Genomic DNA, 14574 nt, shown 5'->3' on the forward strand with positions numbered 1-14574 from the left:
CTGGACAGGACATTTTTAATGAATTAAAAAAAACATTTTTTTTTAATTAATTGCAGAATCAAGATAATAAAAAAAAAATATAATAGACTTAAAGTATGAAACCTACAGAATGTGCAGTCATAGTTTTCTAATATTTACCGGGATAAACAGGTATGTCGGTACCAGTTACTTTCACTTGATAGGATGATGAAAAAAAAAATTATGTCAGCACTGTTTTATTACAAAATTGTTTTATTATCTCGAAACTGCAATTAATAAAAAATAAAAATAAATAAAAAAAATTTAATTCATTAAAAATGTCCTGTCCAGGATTTTCCCAGTCAACCCATTTTTAATACATTTTTTAATAGACTAAATTAATTATAAAATTGGTCTCATTCTATTATCACGCCGTTGAATTTCGCCTTATGTTCGGATCTTAGACCATTAATAACTCCACACAAATCAGAATGAACACTGCAGTTATCATGTGCATATACTTCTACCATGTGCATATACATATAAAACTACTACTACATATTATTCTAAGAACACAAGTTTGTTTTACCTAAATCAAAATTGGAAAAATATTGTTCAAATCGTGATATTTATAAAGATTACTGATAAAAAATTATGACTAAATTTATTACCTTCAAATATATTTTTGTGAATAATTATCGGTTCTATACAAATAACAGTAAAAAAACAGTAAAAAAATTTTTGTACATATTTCCATTTAAAAACATATTGTTATCATCTAGATATTATAGAATTTTTGTTTAATTGGCTAGTGCTATAAAATCCACATGTAAAAATGATAGCAAAATATTTCATGCATCTAAAATTAGCAAGTGCACAGTGCACACTGCACCTTGAGACTTTCCCTAACATTTGTTGATAATTGCTCCAAGACTGGTAATTTTAAGTTCACTGCATTGTATTGGCAAAAGTTCTTAATGTGCAAGCTAGTTATTGACATGTAAATATTTGAGCAATTTTTTCGGTAATATAACTAAATTGTTAATAAAATGAATAAAGTGAATATGACTTCACTAGATATAATATTATAATGGTTCATATATACATTTTGTACAAATTTGATATAAAGTGCAGTTTAATGAGTTTTATGTTTTAAGTTCCAGTTATTAGGTGGAAGGATTTCCTATTACTGAAGTGTGAGAACATAAAAGTTCATATTATATAAGTTTTAAATAAGCTGTCATAATGTGTACTATGATAATAAATAGATAATTGTCTAGAGTTAGTTCTCAGTAGAGATATTTTATTGTAAGATGTAAATATAAATATTTTTAAAGATAGTCTTGCGTCACTATGTTAAGATATTAACAAGAATTTTAGTATAAGGCATCGGTAAACTGATAAACATAGTTTTTGAATTAATGGAAAATGCATATTTTTCGCAATATTATTAATAAATGTACACACGGTACAATTTTTATTTAATGCATGTGGATTACATTTTCACATACCATATTTCTCTCTGGCATCTGATTGATGCTTGTGCAATATGTTTTAATTTTCAATAAACATATTGTCTGAAGTAAAATTTTCTTTTATTTGGTATGAATGTTTTTTTTACTCATCAACCTAATATTGTACAGCTATCTAGCTGTGAGATTTCTCTTGCACGAAAAAGCTATTTCTGTAATTATTGTGCAAATTTTTAAAACTATACTCATTATACAATATACACATAATATATTTTTCTGTGGACTGTCTAATAAAATAAAGAACAAATGAAACTATTTTATGGAAAAAATTATTTATTTTATAATCACAGCAATGCATTAATTATATCAGTCTACTACATATTTATAATTTCTGCCCAGCAGATCATAATAGTCATTGAAAATCATTTAGAGAAAGTGTAAAATACATTTTTATAATGTGAAAATAATCATAAATTAATAAAGAATAGAAAATAATCAGTTCAAAACAGTGAGATAGGAAAGTAAGAATTTCATGAAGTAAAGATATTTTGAGTTTGATTAGAAGGTATTATTTTTAATCCTGAACATGTAACAAATGAGAAATCAAAGATTAACAAAGTTTGCATATAATTAACATCTTAAATCCTAAACAATTAAGTATAACACAATTTTTAACCAACATACATATTGGCCCCAGCTTTCGCTAGCTGGTCAGCCATTTCATTGCCGTAGACTCCTCTGTGAGCTTCAACATAATTCCACCTGAGTTGGAGTTTGTTCTGAAGATTGTCCAGTTCTTTGAAGTCCTTCTCATTTTTAACCGGTTCACCTGATTGCAGTTTCCATCCTTTTCTTTTCCAACCTAGAAGTAAATAAATATTAAATTTAACTACTTGATTTTTTAATTAAATAATAATTTTTGGTTTTTTTTAAATAATCAAATTACAGTTGTTATTTATTCATCTTAACAGTGACAGGAAAGAAATAGAAAACAGTAAAATTGTAAAGTTTTTATAGAATACTGGATTACCACAATACCTTTAATCATTGCTTATGTTCATCATATCTAAAAAATTAAGTACATAGAAGTGCTTTACAAACCTGGGAGCCATTTGGTAACTGAGTTGATGAGAAACTGTGAATCAGTATTGATAGCCAGCTTCTGAACTCCATTATCTATGGCCTGTTTAATTGCTTTTGTAGCTGCCTGTATTTCCCCACAGTTATTTGTGGCCCTTCCAGATACTGGCTCACTGACATTAAGAGGGTGGCCATCTGCCCAATACACTCCTATACCTGCCTTTGCCCCCTTGCGACCATTTGCGGAACAAGCTCCATCAGTGTACACCTGCACAAATCCCTGATCATCTACTTTAAAATCACCCCCCTGTTCCTGTTCTATCAATATTGACGTCTTTCCCTTTGTACCCTTCTTATAAATCTTATCAACACCTTTTGCAAAACCTTTCAGTCTCGCTTCAATATCATCAAGCTGTTTAACAATCATAGTATTCAAATCGTCATCAGAACTATCGCTACTGGTACTGGTAGTCCGTGCTTTAGACTTTGACTTTTTCTTAGGGACATCGTCGTTAGCTTTAGCACTATTCGACGTTGTGGAGTAATTTCTCTTAAGGTTATTGTTGGTTGTAGGTAAACTAGAACGACTGTTCTGTGGTTTCTGTTTTGATGATCCGCTACCGCCACTATTAACGGTTATGAAATCCTGTGCTTCAATAACTGTATTAAATTTTTTGTATCTTGCACCAGGAAAACCCTTCACTTGGGCTTCACAATCACCCCAGTTCATATAAATCCCCGAGGTCCGACCTTTTGCCACTGCATAGAAAGGCATTTTTGTATTAGTCGATAAACTGTTGTTTAAACTACTACTACATCTCATAAAAACTCTTTGAGCACCAAATACCCTCTTTAACATTGATTTCAAACTAAAGATATTTTTATTGTTTTGAATTTCGCCAATTGTACGTTGCAAGCCGACAGCCGAAACGATATGACACTCACTGTCAGTGTCAAACTATCAATGTCATTTTTTTGTTTATGGCAATTATTATCTGTGCCATGCTTGTGCCATGCATATGAATTTATATTGAAAACTCTACGTCTACTCACAAGCGCGTTGGCAAGCGCACCACCAGCGCGTTGGCGAAAACGCTGACCATTAGAATATGTCTGTAGAATATGTGAATTGTGATACTTCAAATTCAAATTCAATCTTCGAATTTTGTATTGCCAACTGGACGGAACGTACCTCTTTCTAGATAGTTAACAACTAAGGTTAACAATAATAAAATTAGTCTGTTTGTAATATTATAATAACCGCTTCTTACTAAATGGATGGATGTATATACGGTACATATCAGGGATGTTAAGGATATGAAGTTTCGGATACGGATTGGATACGGATATAGGAATGATTATTATACTGGATACGGTTACGGATACGGATATGAAATGATTTCGGATTATCCGTTAGTTTCGGATAATTTCGGTTACGGAATTAAAATTTTAAGGAATTTCAAAAGTAAAATACAAATCATCACTACACAGTCGCTTTCTCTGTTCCTATGTCCCTTTGTATGCTTAAATCACTCTACCTATCTATTAAAAAAAACCGCATCAAAATCCGTTGCGTAGTTTCAAAGATTTAAGCGTACAAAGAGACATAGGGACATAGGGACAGTGAAAGCGACTTTGTTTTATACTATGTAGTGATGATGATAGATTAGGGCTGTGGCATTATCTACTATGCTGCTATTCTGTGGCTGTGGTGGAGTTACTGGCACGAATGGTATGGCTTTTGCTACACCGGATCCGATTTGTTGGATCGAAATTACGTTAATTAAATAAAACAACTCGATTACAGTTATGTACTTTATTAGGATACTTAACTGAATTATCATAATATAAGTTCTGTCATTCCATAATACATAATAATGTTAACACATAAAACTACATCACTTCTAGTGTTTCGTAAAAAATCTGAGATTTTTGTTTAAATTATTATCGATAACTTGAATTTAACGTGAACAAAAGTTACATTTCATAATTATTGCAACTTTTAAGACCAACATTAAGTATTAATTAATGGGTTATATACGTAAACTATAATATTTTACATTACATCATACAGTTCACTTCATATTAGTATTATGCTCAAAAAATTAATTTCATCTTATTTTAAAAATTGTCCGTATACAAACTACGATGCACGATGTAAAACGCGGGAATCTTTCAAAATAATATTAAATCATGCGTATTCTCGGAGCAATTAACTATATAATTGCTCCGAGTGCGTATTACACAACCTATGCAAAAAAATAATATTATCTAGGTGTTGTCAATACAAAAATTAAGGTGTTTATCATACAAAATCAAATCATTTACCGTGAAACCTGCTTACTTTGCCACTTTTTCATGTGTCAAAAAGTTTGATTCGCTTTAAAAAAATATAATTGTATGAAAACGTAATGAGTAACCTGCACCTAGACGTAGTAAATTTCATGAAAATTTACATTATTACTAAATATCTATTTCATTTTTGTAAATTATAATATTTTAAGCATAAAAACAATTATGGCAAAGTTAGCTGTCACTTCTGGTAAATTTGCCATATGAAAGAAAAAATGAAATTTTTGGAGTTTATGAGGTTAAAAAGTAATATATTTGCACTCTTCCTATATCCCGTAAAATAAAGTAAAAACTTTATATTATTTAGCACTGGTAATTTAACTCTCTAAGAAGGTGGCAAATTCACCAACCTTTCCAAAATATTTCCTATATAAGAAGAAGTTAGGGTTAGGGTTGTCAAATAAAAATGTTTTCGTAGTAGGAACAATTTAGTAAAAGTAAAAAAAAAACATAATCAATTACTTCTAGTTAGTTTCTTAACTTTGAATTGTTTTACATAATAAAACAAAAAAAAATAGTATTCATTAAACTAACTAACTTTTTTTTTAATATCACACATTACACGACATTCCTAAAAGATTTAAACAATGACAAATTCTTATTTATATGATCTTGATTGAATATAAAAATTGTTGTTATTTTAAACTTGATAAAATATTCATCAGAAATTTTGTGGCAGCCCTAACCTCCAACAAAAGATGGCAAAGTCACCATCACAGACGTTGTGATTGGGGTTGTTGAATTTACCAATACCAGTTGCGAAGTAAAGGTAGCTTGTAGCACAGTAAATCAGCTTTTATTTAGCTAAAGAACATTATGTTAACATAATATCAAAAAAATACTTACGTAGGCAATGCTTTTCCCGTTTGTTTTTGTAAAAGTTCCGGAGCACTAAGTTTCATACCGCCAACATTCGAAAAAAGTAACCGCCGAAAATTACATCTCAAAAACAAGCTGGGTTGCCACATCTCATTCGGTGTTGCCATTTAACTCATAAATTTTACTATAAAAGCATGCATACATGACAAAAAACTGATATTAAGATGTGACTACACTTTTTCCCTCAGAAGTTGGCTATGGCAAAGTCTGCAACCGTTGGCAAAGCTAGCAGGTTTTACCGGTATCTCAATTCTGACAAAAACTTATAGGTAATGAACGTTTTACATAATTAATGTTATGAAACACTTGTGATTGATTATTTTGAAAATGACGACAATACAGTTTTCATACTCATAGTATACCTTAATAAAAACCTGAAAATGCAACATATTTAGGTAATAAGTATTTAGGAGCAGATTTCAAATAGAAATGTCTCGAATACCTATTTTATTTTATCATAACGTTAATCATGGCACTATTATTGACAATCGCTTGGGGTTAATTAATGGAAGATATAGTATTAGTGTATAATATAGCTAGTACCAATTTTAATTATAACCGATTAAATAACACACACGCAACTACTAACTAAAAGTCAACGGCCTTATAACATGTAGATAACACCACATTGTCATCGGCCCAACTCTATTTAAAAAAATATACAATCCCAGATTAAACATATAAGTATAATCTGAGTATACAACCATACAACTAGATAATCCTCAAACGCATTTTACTAAGTCAAAACGTTTAGGTCCTTATATAAAAACATACCTTATAAATAAAATTAATTTAAGAATAATACACAACATATTAATAAAATTTATTAAATTGTGAACAATCGTTTTGGTTAATACTTGGTAAGTTGTAATCAGTATTGAGAACAATAGTAGGTAATTACTTCACAAGAGTGATGAAGAAGTTAATAAATAGCACTGCAAAAATAACATTATGCTGGCTGTATCCTTTTAATTATTATTATAAGCATGGAATGTACTTAACATAATAATGATCCCCTTTTATAAATATTTGGTAATTAGTGTTTAATTTTGCAGGTAAATTTAGAGCTCAAAAACTCTGCATACAGTTACGTATTATATTGTATTATTGATTATTTTATCCTTATACAGAAAAAAATATTTCTACATACACACCTGTATGTAGAATTTTTATCGTATTGTAAACGTCGTATGTAAAATTATCTACCTATTAATCATTATTTTATTATATAATGTCTATCTAATAGATATTATTTTTCTCAATTTGGAAAATACGCATATCGCCTTGGGTACATAAAACCTACTGGTAAAAAAAAAATAATCATTATTTTTGCAGTACCAACTGATAACATTGTCGTTCTGAATGACTAGTCAGTAGTCACTAATATTTTTCAGTTGATCAATGTTCGATCTCAATTTAATCAATCATGACAAAAATTCAATAACAACATAGGTACATCCGTGTACCGTAATATTTTCCTATATATATATATGCCCCTGAGGGTAAACAATTAACAATTTTAATAATAACGAAAATACAACATGAAAGCTAAATTTCACGCAAATACGAGTCAAATAACCTCCTCCTATTCTTTGAAGTCGATCAATAAAGTGAAAATTCACTGGACAAACATAATTATTCCAAACATCAGAAAAATTATTATTAGCTAACAAATTTTATTGTTCATGGATAACACCACAATCAAAGCTTTGGATTTACAATTAGAAGCCTAGAAGATCACTGATATGAATTTACCTTCCGTCATTTCACAAAGAATTTATATTGGCATCCAGTTGGCAGCATTAATGTAAATTATGCAGCATTAATTTACCTGTATTTAACTGTTTCAGATCGGTGAATAGGTTTTTTTTAATCATTAAAAAATAGGCGAATTTGGTTGTGTATGCATTGTAATAGAAAGGTAAAAATAACTTTCTGCTGTTTTTTTTAAACATAAACATAATTCTGATATAAGTACCTATGCACATTTAAATCATAGGTAAGTATAATAATAGGCTATTTGACAGTATAAAAAATAAATTACTTTTTTGTGTAATCCATATATATATAAGGTTTTTGAAGCGATTTAAATTAATAAATGATATAAATAATAACTTATTTATTTATAAATCGTCGAGAAAAAACATCATATTTTTTAAAATGACCACGTGACCGAAAACATCCATGATTGGCTGCATCTGCCATGACGTCACAGCGGCGTAAATAACAAGAGATCCCAACGTTTACTCACGTCGTTGCTGAATTTCGCTTTTGGTTTTGTTTCTTGTATAACTTATTTCTTGTGATTCAAGGTGTCTGTAATCAGTTTTGTTCTTTATGTGTTATTTTTGTTTGTCATGGAACCTAATTTAGAAAAAGCAGACAGTAGAAATCTACCTAAAGTGGACGCTATAATTAGGAAATAATATTGTAATACTGTGCTATAATGGTTGGCATGTTCTTTAAAAACAACCAAGATTTTTACGCTCCTCAATTGAGAAATGTGAAAACAGCTACGTAAGTTAATATTTCAATCGTCATTCATTACCTTTTTAGTTAATTGTACCTACAAACATGAATCACAATAGCACAATAATTATGAAGTATACATTTTTTAGATTAAGTCCTTTATTTTTCATTTCAGCCATCCAGTTTATAGGATTGACGTGTGTGTATTGATTATTTTCAATATCAATACAAACACGTCATCATCAATTTATATATATCATTATCTTACCTCAAGCAGGTAAGTAATGAGACGATTTATACTATGTATTACAAATAAAATAAACTGCCTACTAGGTATTCAACACCATACTTACATCGAAGTGGTCTTCACAAAAAAAATATAACTGTTTTAATTGATATATCTAATATCACTTGGATTTCTGCGAGCTAACTGCAACCACTTTCTACGCATTTTTATATCTTTTGGAGCACATATAAATAGTTTGTCAGGGGTTTTAATAGTCGTATTTCTGCATCCAGGAACTACACACCACCTATAAGAACTCATTTTCTGGTTTTTAAACAGATTAACTTAATTATACTATAATTAAAACAAAAACGAACAATAAGTACCAGGAGCAAGTTGATGTTTACGCCGCTGTGACGTCACCATGGTCGCGAGACGCCATATTCTTCAAAATTGTGTTTTGGCGGCGTATTTGAATATCATGTTTTTATTTTCCATTTTCTCAATGAATAACTACAAAAAATTAAGAAACATGTGTTTTGTGTGCTCTATAAACGTATCTTAATAATTTGAGACAGTTTTCAAAACCTTGTCAAATAGCCTATTGAGGGTTCCAAAACCTTGGCTATAACGGTTAGCCTGTTTTTATTCTAACGGTGCGTTTCCATTGTAAAGGCTTGTTTTTTATTGGTTCGATAATTAGATCGATGAGCACCCTGTAGACTAGAGAAAAAAATGTAAAATCTACCTAGCATTATCTACAAGCGTATTTACAGCTGCCTCATCTATCCTAAGCGAAAAGGTCAAAGTAATTCAATTGCTGAAGGTGAAAACGAAAAGGGAAAACGTCACGCGTACATTATGATCCTCATTATATTGTAACTGGTAAAAATTCGTACTTGATTATTTTACTCTTAAAATTAAACAACGAGTAGGTACCTATTCTATCCGTCGAAAAATAATAAGTTTAGTCTTACAAATAAAAAGGCTTAACTGGATGAATATTTGCTACCAGGCTTAATTTTCTACTAATTAGTTAATGTTCTCGCGGCAAAATTAGTTTAAATATAAAAATATTTTCACTTAATCTATTTTACTTATCTGTGCGTGTTTATTCACGGTGTTCGTCTCGATGCTCAAAGCCATTGATGGTGAAAGCTATGCTAATGATATTCAAAATATCTCTATATTGTGGATGGAGCGTGATATGAATAATTATTAAAGACGGAATATAGAGGCCAACGTTAGGTAATTAATTTTGATTGAATTTTGTTTTTTATCATAAATTTTAACGAGTTTTGTTTTGTAAAATGAGCCTAGCAACTAATCTGTGAACAAGCTGTGAACTATTATGCAAAAGCGTGGTTCCCTTCTTAGATACATATTTCATTCTTCTCCGACGACATTTAAATACATATATAACACACATTTCAACACGTATACCGGTAACGGTTAACATAATACTTCCGATACGTTACTCCTATCGGTTCAAGCGATGTTAAAACACACCGTTTCTATTGCAATACACCTAAACTAATCGATTTCTACCGCTACAATTGTCCGAACGTGTCATTTCTACAAGGCACGTATCGTGGATACGTTGAAAAAATATTTATTTGTCTATGGTATGTCGATATTTAACTGTTCTAGGGTCTTTGGTTCACTAACACGAATCAGTCATTGTATAACACACCTTGAAAGCAAGGTCTATATGGAGCACTCGTCACTATCACGCGCGTAGTCATCATCTTCTTCGTCAACGTTTCGAGCGCTCTTTTTAACTTTACCGGATACAATTCCAGTATTAACTTTACTGAACACACTGCTGCGATTTAGTCTAGAGTTTTCTCTTTGTGGGCTTAGACGTTCTGCGACGGCTCTCTCGTAGTTGTCGGAGATTTTACTGACGCCGTTCACAGGACTGGTTGGGGATTTTACAGTTTTGTTCGGGGATAGAACCTTCTTTTCGCCAGTTTTATCGAGAACTCCGCTCGTCGCGGCCGTGTATGAAGGTGGATCTTTCGCTCTTGCTCCTCCAGGATTCAGTAATTGTGAATATAAAAAACTATTATTCCCGACGTTAAATCGATTTTCCATCTTGCCGTTCATCATCATTAAACTAACTGGTTTTTCTGGTGGGATTGGTTTCTCTCCTTTTCGTTCTTGCACGTTAGTTTTGTTCGCCCATCTGTCCGTACTGCCTAACGCGTATATGGTGCTGAGGTTCACGAAACCAGCTGGTTGGTTCGGTGTTCGTGAGATAGCGGGAACATTTCCTGGGACATCTTTGGTACGAACATTGGATATACTGTCGCTAAAAGTGGAATCTTCCACGCTGGAGTCCTCAATGACGTCGGTGTTAGTGACGTCATCAATGTTTGGTGATAAGCAATCGTCGTCTGTTTCATCGTATGAGCTGAAATTTATAAGATCAAATATTAAAACAGTCCTTTATAAACGGTCGACACATCTTCATATGTACTGAATGCAACGAAACTGCGAGGAATACTTGTTAGTCGCTTCATGCTTTATGCCAATGAGTTTATATACAAACAAAAAGCATAAACTGAATTGGGCGGATATGTACAGGGACATATTATGTGAGTATGTTTTCATCAGTAAGGCAGACAATATTTCAAGCAAATTCGGTCGTGACGATCACAATATTGTTGCACATAGTTTTTGCAAGTCGCTTTTGTGATGTTATAATGCAGTGCGATTATCGTTACATACAAAGGAAAATAAAAGCAACTTTTCTGTATCTGTAAATATCTTATTCTGAAACTGACGAATAAAAATCATCGATATAGGAACACAAATCAAACTACTTAACAAAATTACTTCAGAATAAATTAACACACAGTACCTACTTGAAAACTTATTTTTAACTTATTTAATGGAACGGAATTTAAAATACATACTACCAAATCATAATAATATCGTAAACTACTAAAGGTGTACTAGCAATAATTAAAAATAACTTGACGGTAGTAAATTCAACAAAATATACTTTGTACTAAATAAAAAAAAATGTCACCATAGTTCCAAACAAAAAACAAACACATGAGATATGAAAAAACATTTGTATTCCTGTATAGACGATATATGTAGCTTTTATTATTTATATATTGTATTTTATATTTGAATGCAAACTGACACAGTATTATACACTGCACTTCAAGAACACAGGCTTACCCTATCATAGCCAGTTCTGTCTCCCTCCCTGATGAAAGAAATTGTAATAAATAGATCAATACAGATGATAATCGAAATAAACCATACAATACTTTATAAATATAAGATATTATGATCATTATATAAATAACGATGGTACAAAATAAAAATATATATCTGAGGAATAAATGAAACATAGAATACATACTATGAAAGTCCAAATATAAAGTGAAGTTTAAATAAATAATTTTGGATTTAGTATTTCGACTACAACAGAATTAAATGCGTTTATTCATTATTAATACGATATAATAAATGAATCATGTTTTAAATCTGTAAATAGTCGTTAATATCGCGAAAAAGATTTTGCATTCAGAACATATTTTTGAAATATTTAAGACATTTTGCAATGTGAGGCGGTCTAACACAGGTGCTGTAGGAATCAAATGCTCAATGCTTTTTGGAACTTCTATGACCTAGTGCGTGAATACTAAACACATTTACTTTACCGAATCGAAATTATTATTTGTACAATCTATCGCCATTCAACCTTGAAGTTCTGCAGAATTCATAGAAACGATTAATAGAATCCCTTTTTTCGGATTCTTTGATTATGTTATACAGCCTAGGGAAAAGAAATATAATTATGAAATATTTATCAAAGTGGAAAACAAATTTGTGATAGAAAAGTGTAGGAAATTAGGTCCTTTTCCAAAACATATAAGGTTTATAATTGTAATTGATCTTACATTTGGTCTTGCGCGTCGCTGCCTCCTTCTTCAGCGACCAACAGTTCGTATTCTTCAGCCGCGAATCGATCCCATTCCGACATCTGTAATTTTTTAAATTAATTATGTATTAAAAGAAATAACGAAATAAGGATCACGTAATAAATATTATAAATGCGAAAGTACGTTTTTTTTGTCTTGCTTTTTCATAATTTTAAGAAAATCTTTTGCTACATTCCTGTTATTTATGTACATTGTTTGTATTTGTAATTAAAAAACCTCTTTTAAAAAAGAGCGTGTGTGCCGAGTACACGTGTCAGAAGTGAAACTTTTTTGGCAAGATTCAAAGATACCAAAATAATCGCCCTACAAGAAATACATCGACATGACGGTATTGCTATGAAGCGGCCTTGAAAATTTACTATCAACGCGCATACAGAACTTTGCTTCAAAAACCTTTTTAATTAGTTTTTTTTAACCGACCTCGCAATCGGAGTCCCGCTGCGTCGCGAAGGGGTCGCGCTGCTCGTGGTCGAGATACTTCTCCAGGTTGAAGAACGTGTCGAAGAATATCGGCGTCAACTTGCATTTTTTCAAGTCGGTTAACGTGATTTTACCGTGCTCAGCTGGATGCACCATGTCTAACATCTGAAATGTGAAATTATAGTCAATTTTAATTATTGCAGTTAACAATTTTATTAAAGAAAAGAATTTAGCTGTTAAGGTTTACGAAATATTGAGTAGTGTAATTTGCAATTTCTAGATACACTGATATGTAAATTGCTTTATTCCTCTCGGTGCATTTAATCAAACGAACATAGAGCTAGAGCATTCTTTCGTGTTTGCATTGTTATATTTATATTTTATTCAATTATTATTAGATAATATCACCATACCTGACAAAGGCAATCGTTGAATGGTAACGTTTCGATTCCAATCGCTTCCATCCTCTGCATTTGTTCCTCATAGAAGTACTCCAGCTCGTACATCGATATGTAGCCGTCGCCATCCAAATCCATACATCTGGAAATAACATTCAGTAATTAATACTTTTTCTTTAGATAATGAATTTGCCATAACATTCAAGTACCCAATGCAAGAGTCTAAGCGTGAAAATTCCCAAAAATACTATGTGATAAAACCTGTCTCCAGTCTCTATAAATAAATATTTAAAAAAGCTTTGTTAGTCATTGTGTATTAAGATATTGAAGGTGCTTTACCTTGTATTCAATAAAAGGAAATTTAGGCAATATAACTATTATAGTGAAATAGCGAAAGCTCGAAAAAAGCTGTGATCAATTAATCGAAATATGTTTAAAGAAGACTGAAGACGTAGTAAACACGTTAGATTAAAATCTTGATTCACAAATGGATTATTTCACAATAAAACGTAATTTTATTACGTGCTTTAACTCGTTAACTCACACCAACTACTATTGCCTGCAAAGCAAAATTAAGAGGGAAATTCAATTATTCTCAGTGTTGCCGAAAGTTCAAGGCAAAACCAACGGCCAATATGAGTTCAAAGTAATTGCTATAGGTACGGTCACGCGACTCGGCCATATATCTCAAGTACTTCAATACATGCAATGCTCACAATTTCACTTATATATTCTTGAGAATATATTTGGAGATGAAGCTTTTAGGAGCTCTCCAGTTTAAATTGTCGTAATTATAGCAAGAGTGTGTGTGCTATTTTGGGACGATCAGAGTAGGGTCGCGGGTTATTTTTAAATGGGAATACGTAAACTAAAATGAAATATAAGAAAATAAACAATATAACATTATATCTAGAGAGCATTTGCTGCAAAACACATTTTTATTTTATGTCAATACATATATCTCTCCTCTGCAACTAAGAGCGTATACGCACTATGCGGGTAGCCGCATTGCGGGTAGCCGTCCGGCTGACCGCAAGCACAATTATGTACGTAATATTCATTTCTATACGCACTGCGATGCGGCTACCCGCAGACCGCTCCGGTTGCTCGGAGAGCTACGTCACGAGTGACGGCCAGCCGGACGGTTGCTATACGCACTGTACGGTTCAGTCTGCGGCTGCCCGCAATTGAGTGAGTGTGTGCACGTGGTTGCAAAATGCTTGCTCTCATCTCGTGTTTGCAAATAAGGATGCACACAGTACTTCTTTCTTTGCTTTTCTTCTTTACGTAACGTGTGTACATGTAGTAAATAGCTGCAACTTCTTCCATTTTCATCTTTGAAATGGATTGACATG

At 31.8% G+C, this 14574-nt stretch overlaps 2 protein-coding genes across 2 annotated transcripts in view; both read right to left on the reverse strand.

The window, feature by feature from the left end:
• Positions 1-1832: 1832 nt before the first annotated feature.
• Positions 1833-3433, reverse strand: rnh1 (ribonuclease H1). Its single transcript, XM_090119966.1, has 2 exons — positions 2532-3433; positions 1833-2292 (listed from the first exon to the last, which is right to left on the reverse strand). Exons 1-2 carry the CDS (start codon positions 3367-3369, stop codon positions 2102-2104), a joined length of 1029 nt encoding a protein of 342 aa, XP_089976092.1. The 5' UTR covers positions 3370-3433; the 3' UTR covers positions 1833-2101.
• Positions 3434-9045: 5612 nt separating this feature from the next.
• Positions 9046-14574, reverse strand: part of LOC149909839 (uncharacterized) — an 89290-nt gene continuing 83761 nt past the window's right edge. Inside the window, exons 8-11 of the mRNA XM_090119967.1 lie at positions 13235-13361; positions 12822-12986; positions 12360-12442; positions 9046-10852 (exon numbers count right to left, since the gene is read on the reverse strand). Coding sequence (XP_089976093.1) covers positions 10144-10852; positions 12360-12442; positions 12822-12986; positions 13235-13361 — 1084 coding nt within the window. The 3' untranslated portion in view covers positions 9046-10143. The remainder of the gene's footprint in view (positions 10853-12359; positions 12443-12821; positions 12987-13234; positions 13362-14574) is intronic.

Source organism: Colias eurytheme, chromosome 3 (genome assembly GCF_061535395.1).
Source record: "Colias eurytheme isolate Ceu_HAF_F1 chromosome 3, ilColEury1 Martin Lab GWU primary, whole genome shotgun sequence".
In the NCBI taxonomy this organism is placed as follows: Eukaryota; Metazoa; Arthropoda; class Insecta; order Lepidoptera; family Pieridae; genus Colias; species Colias eurytheme.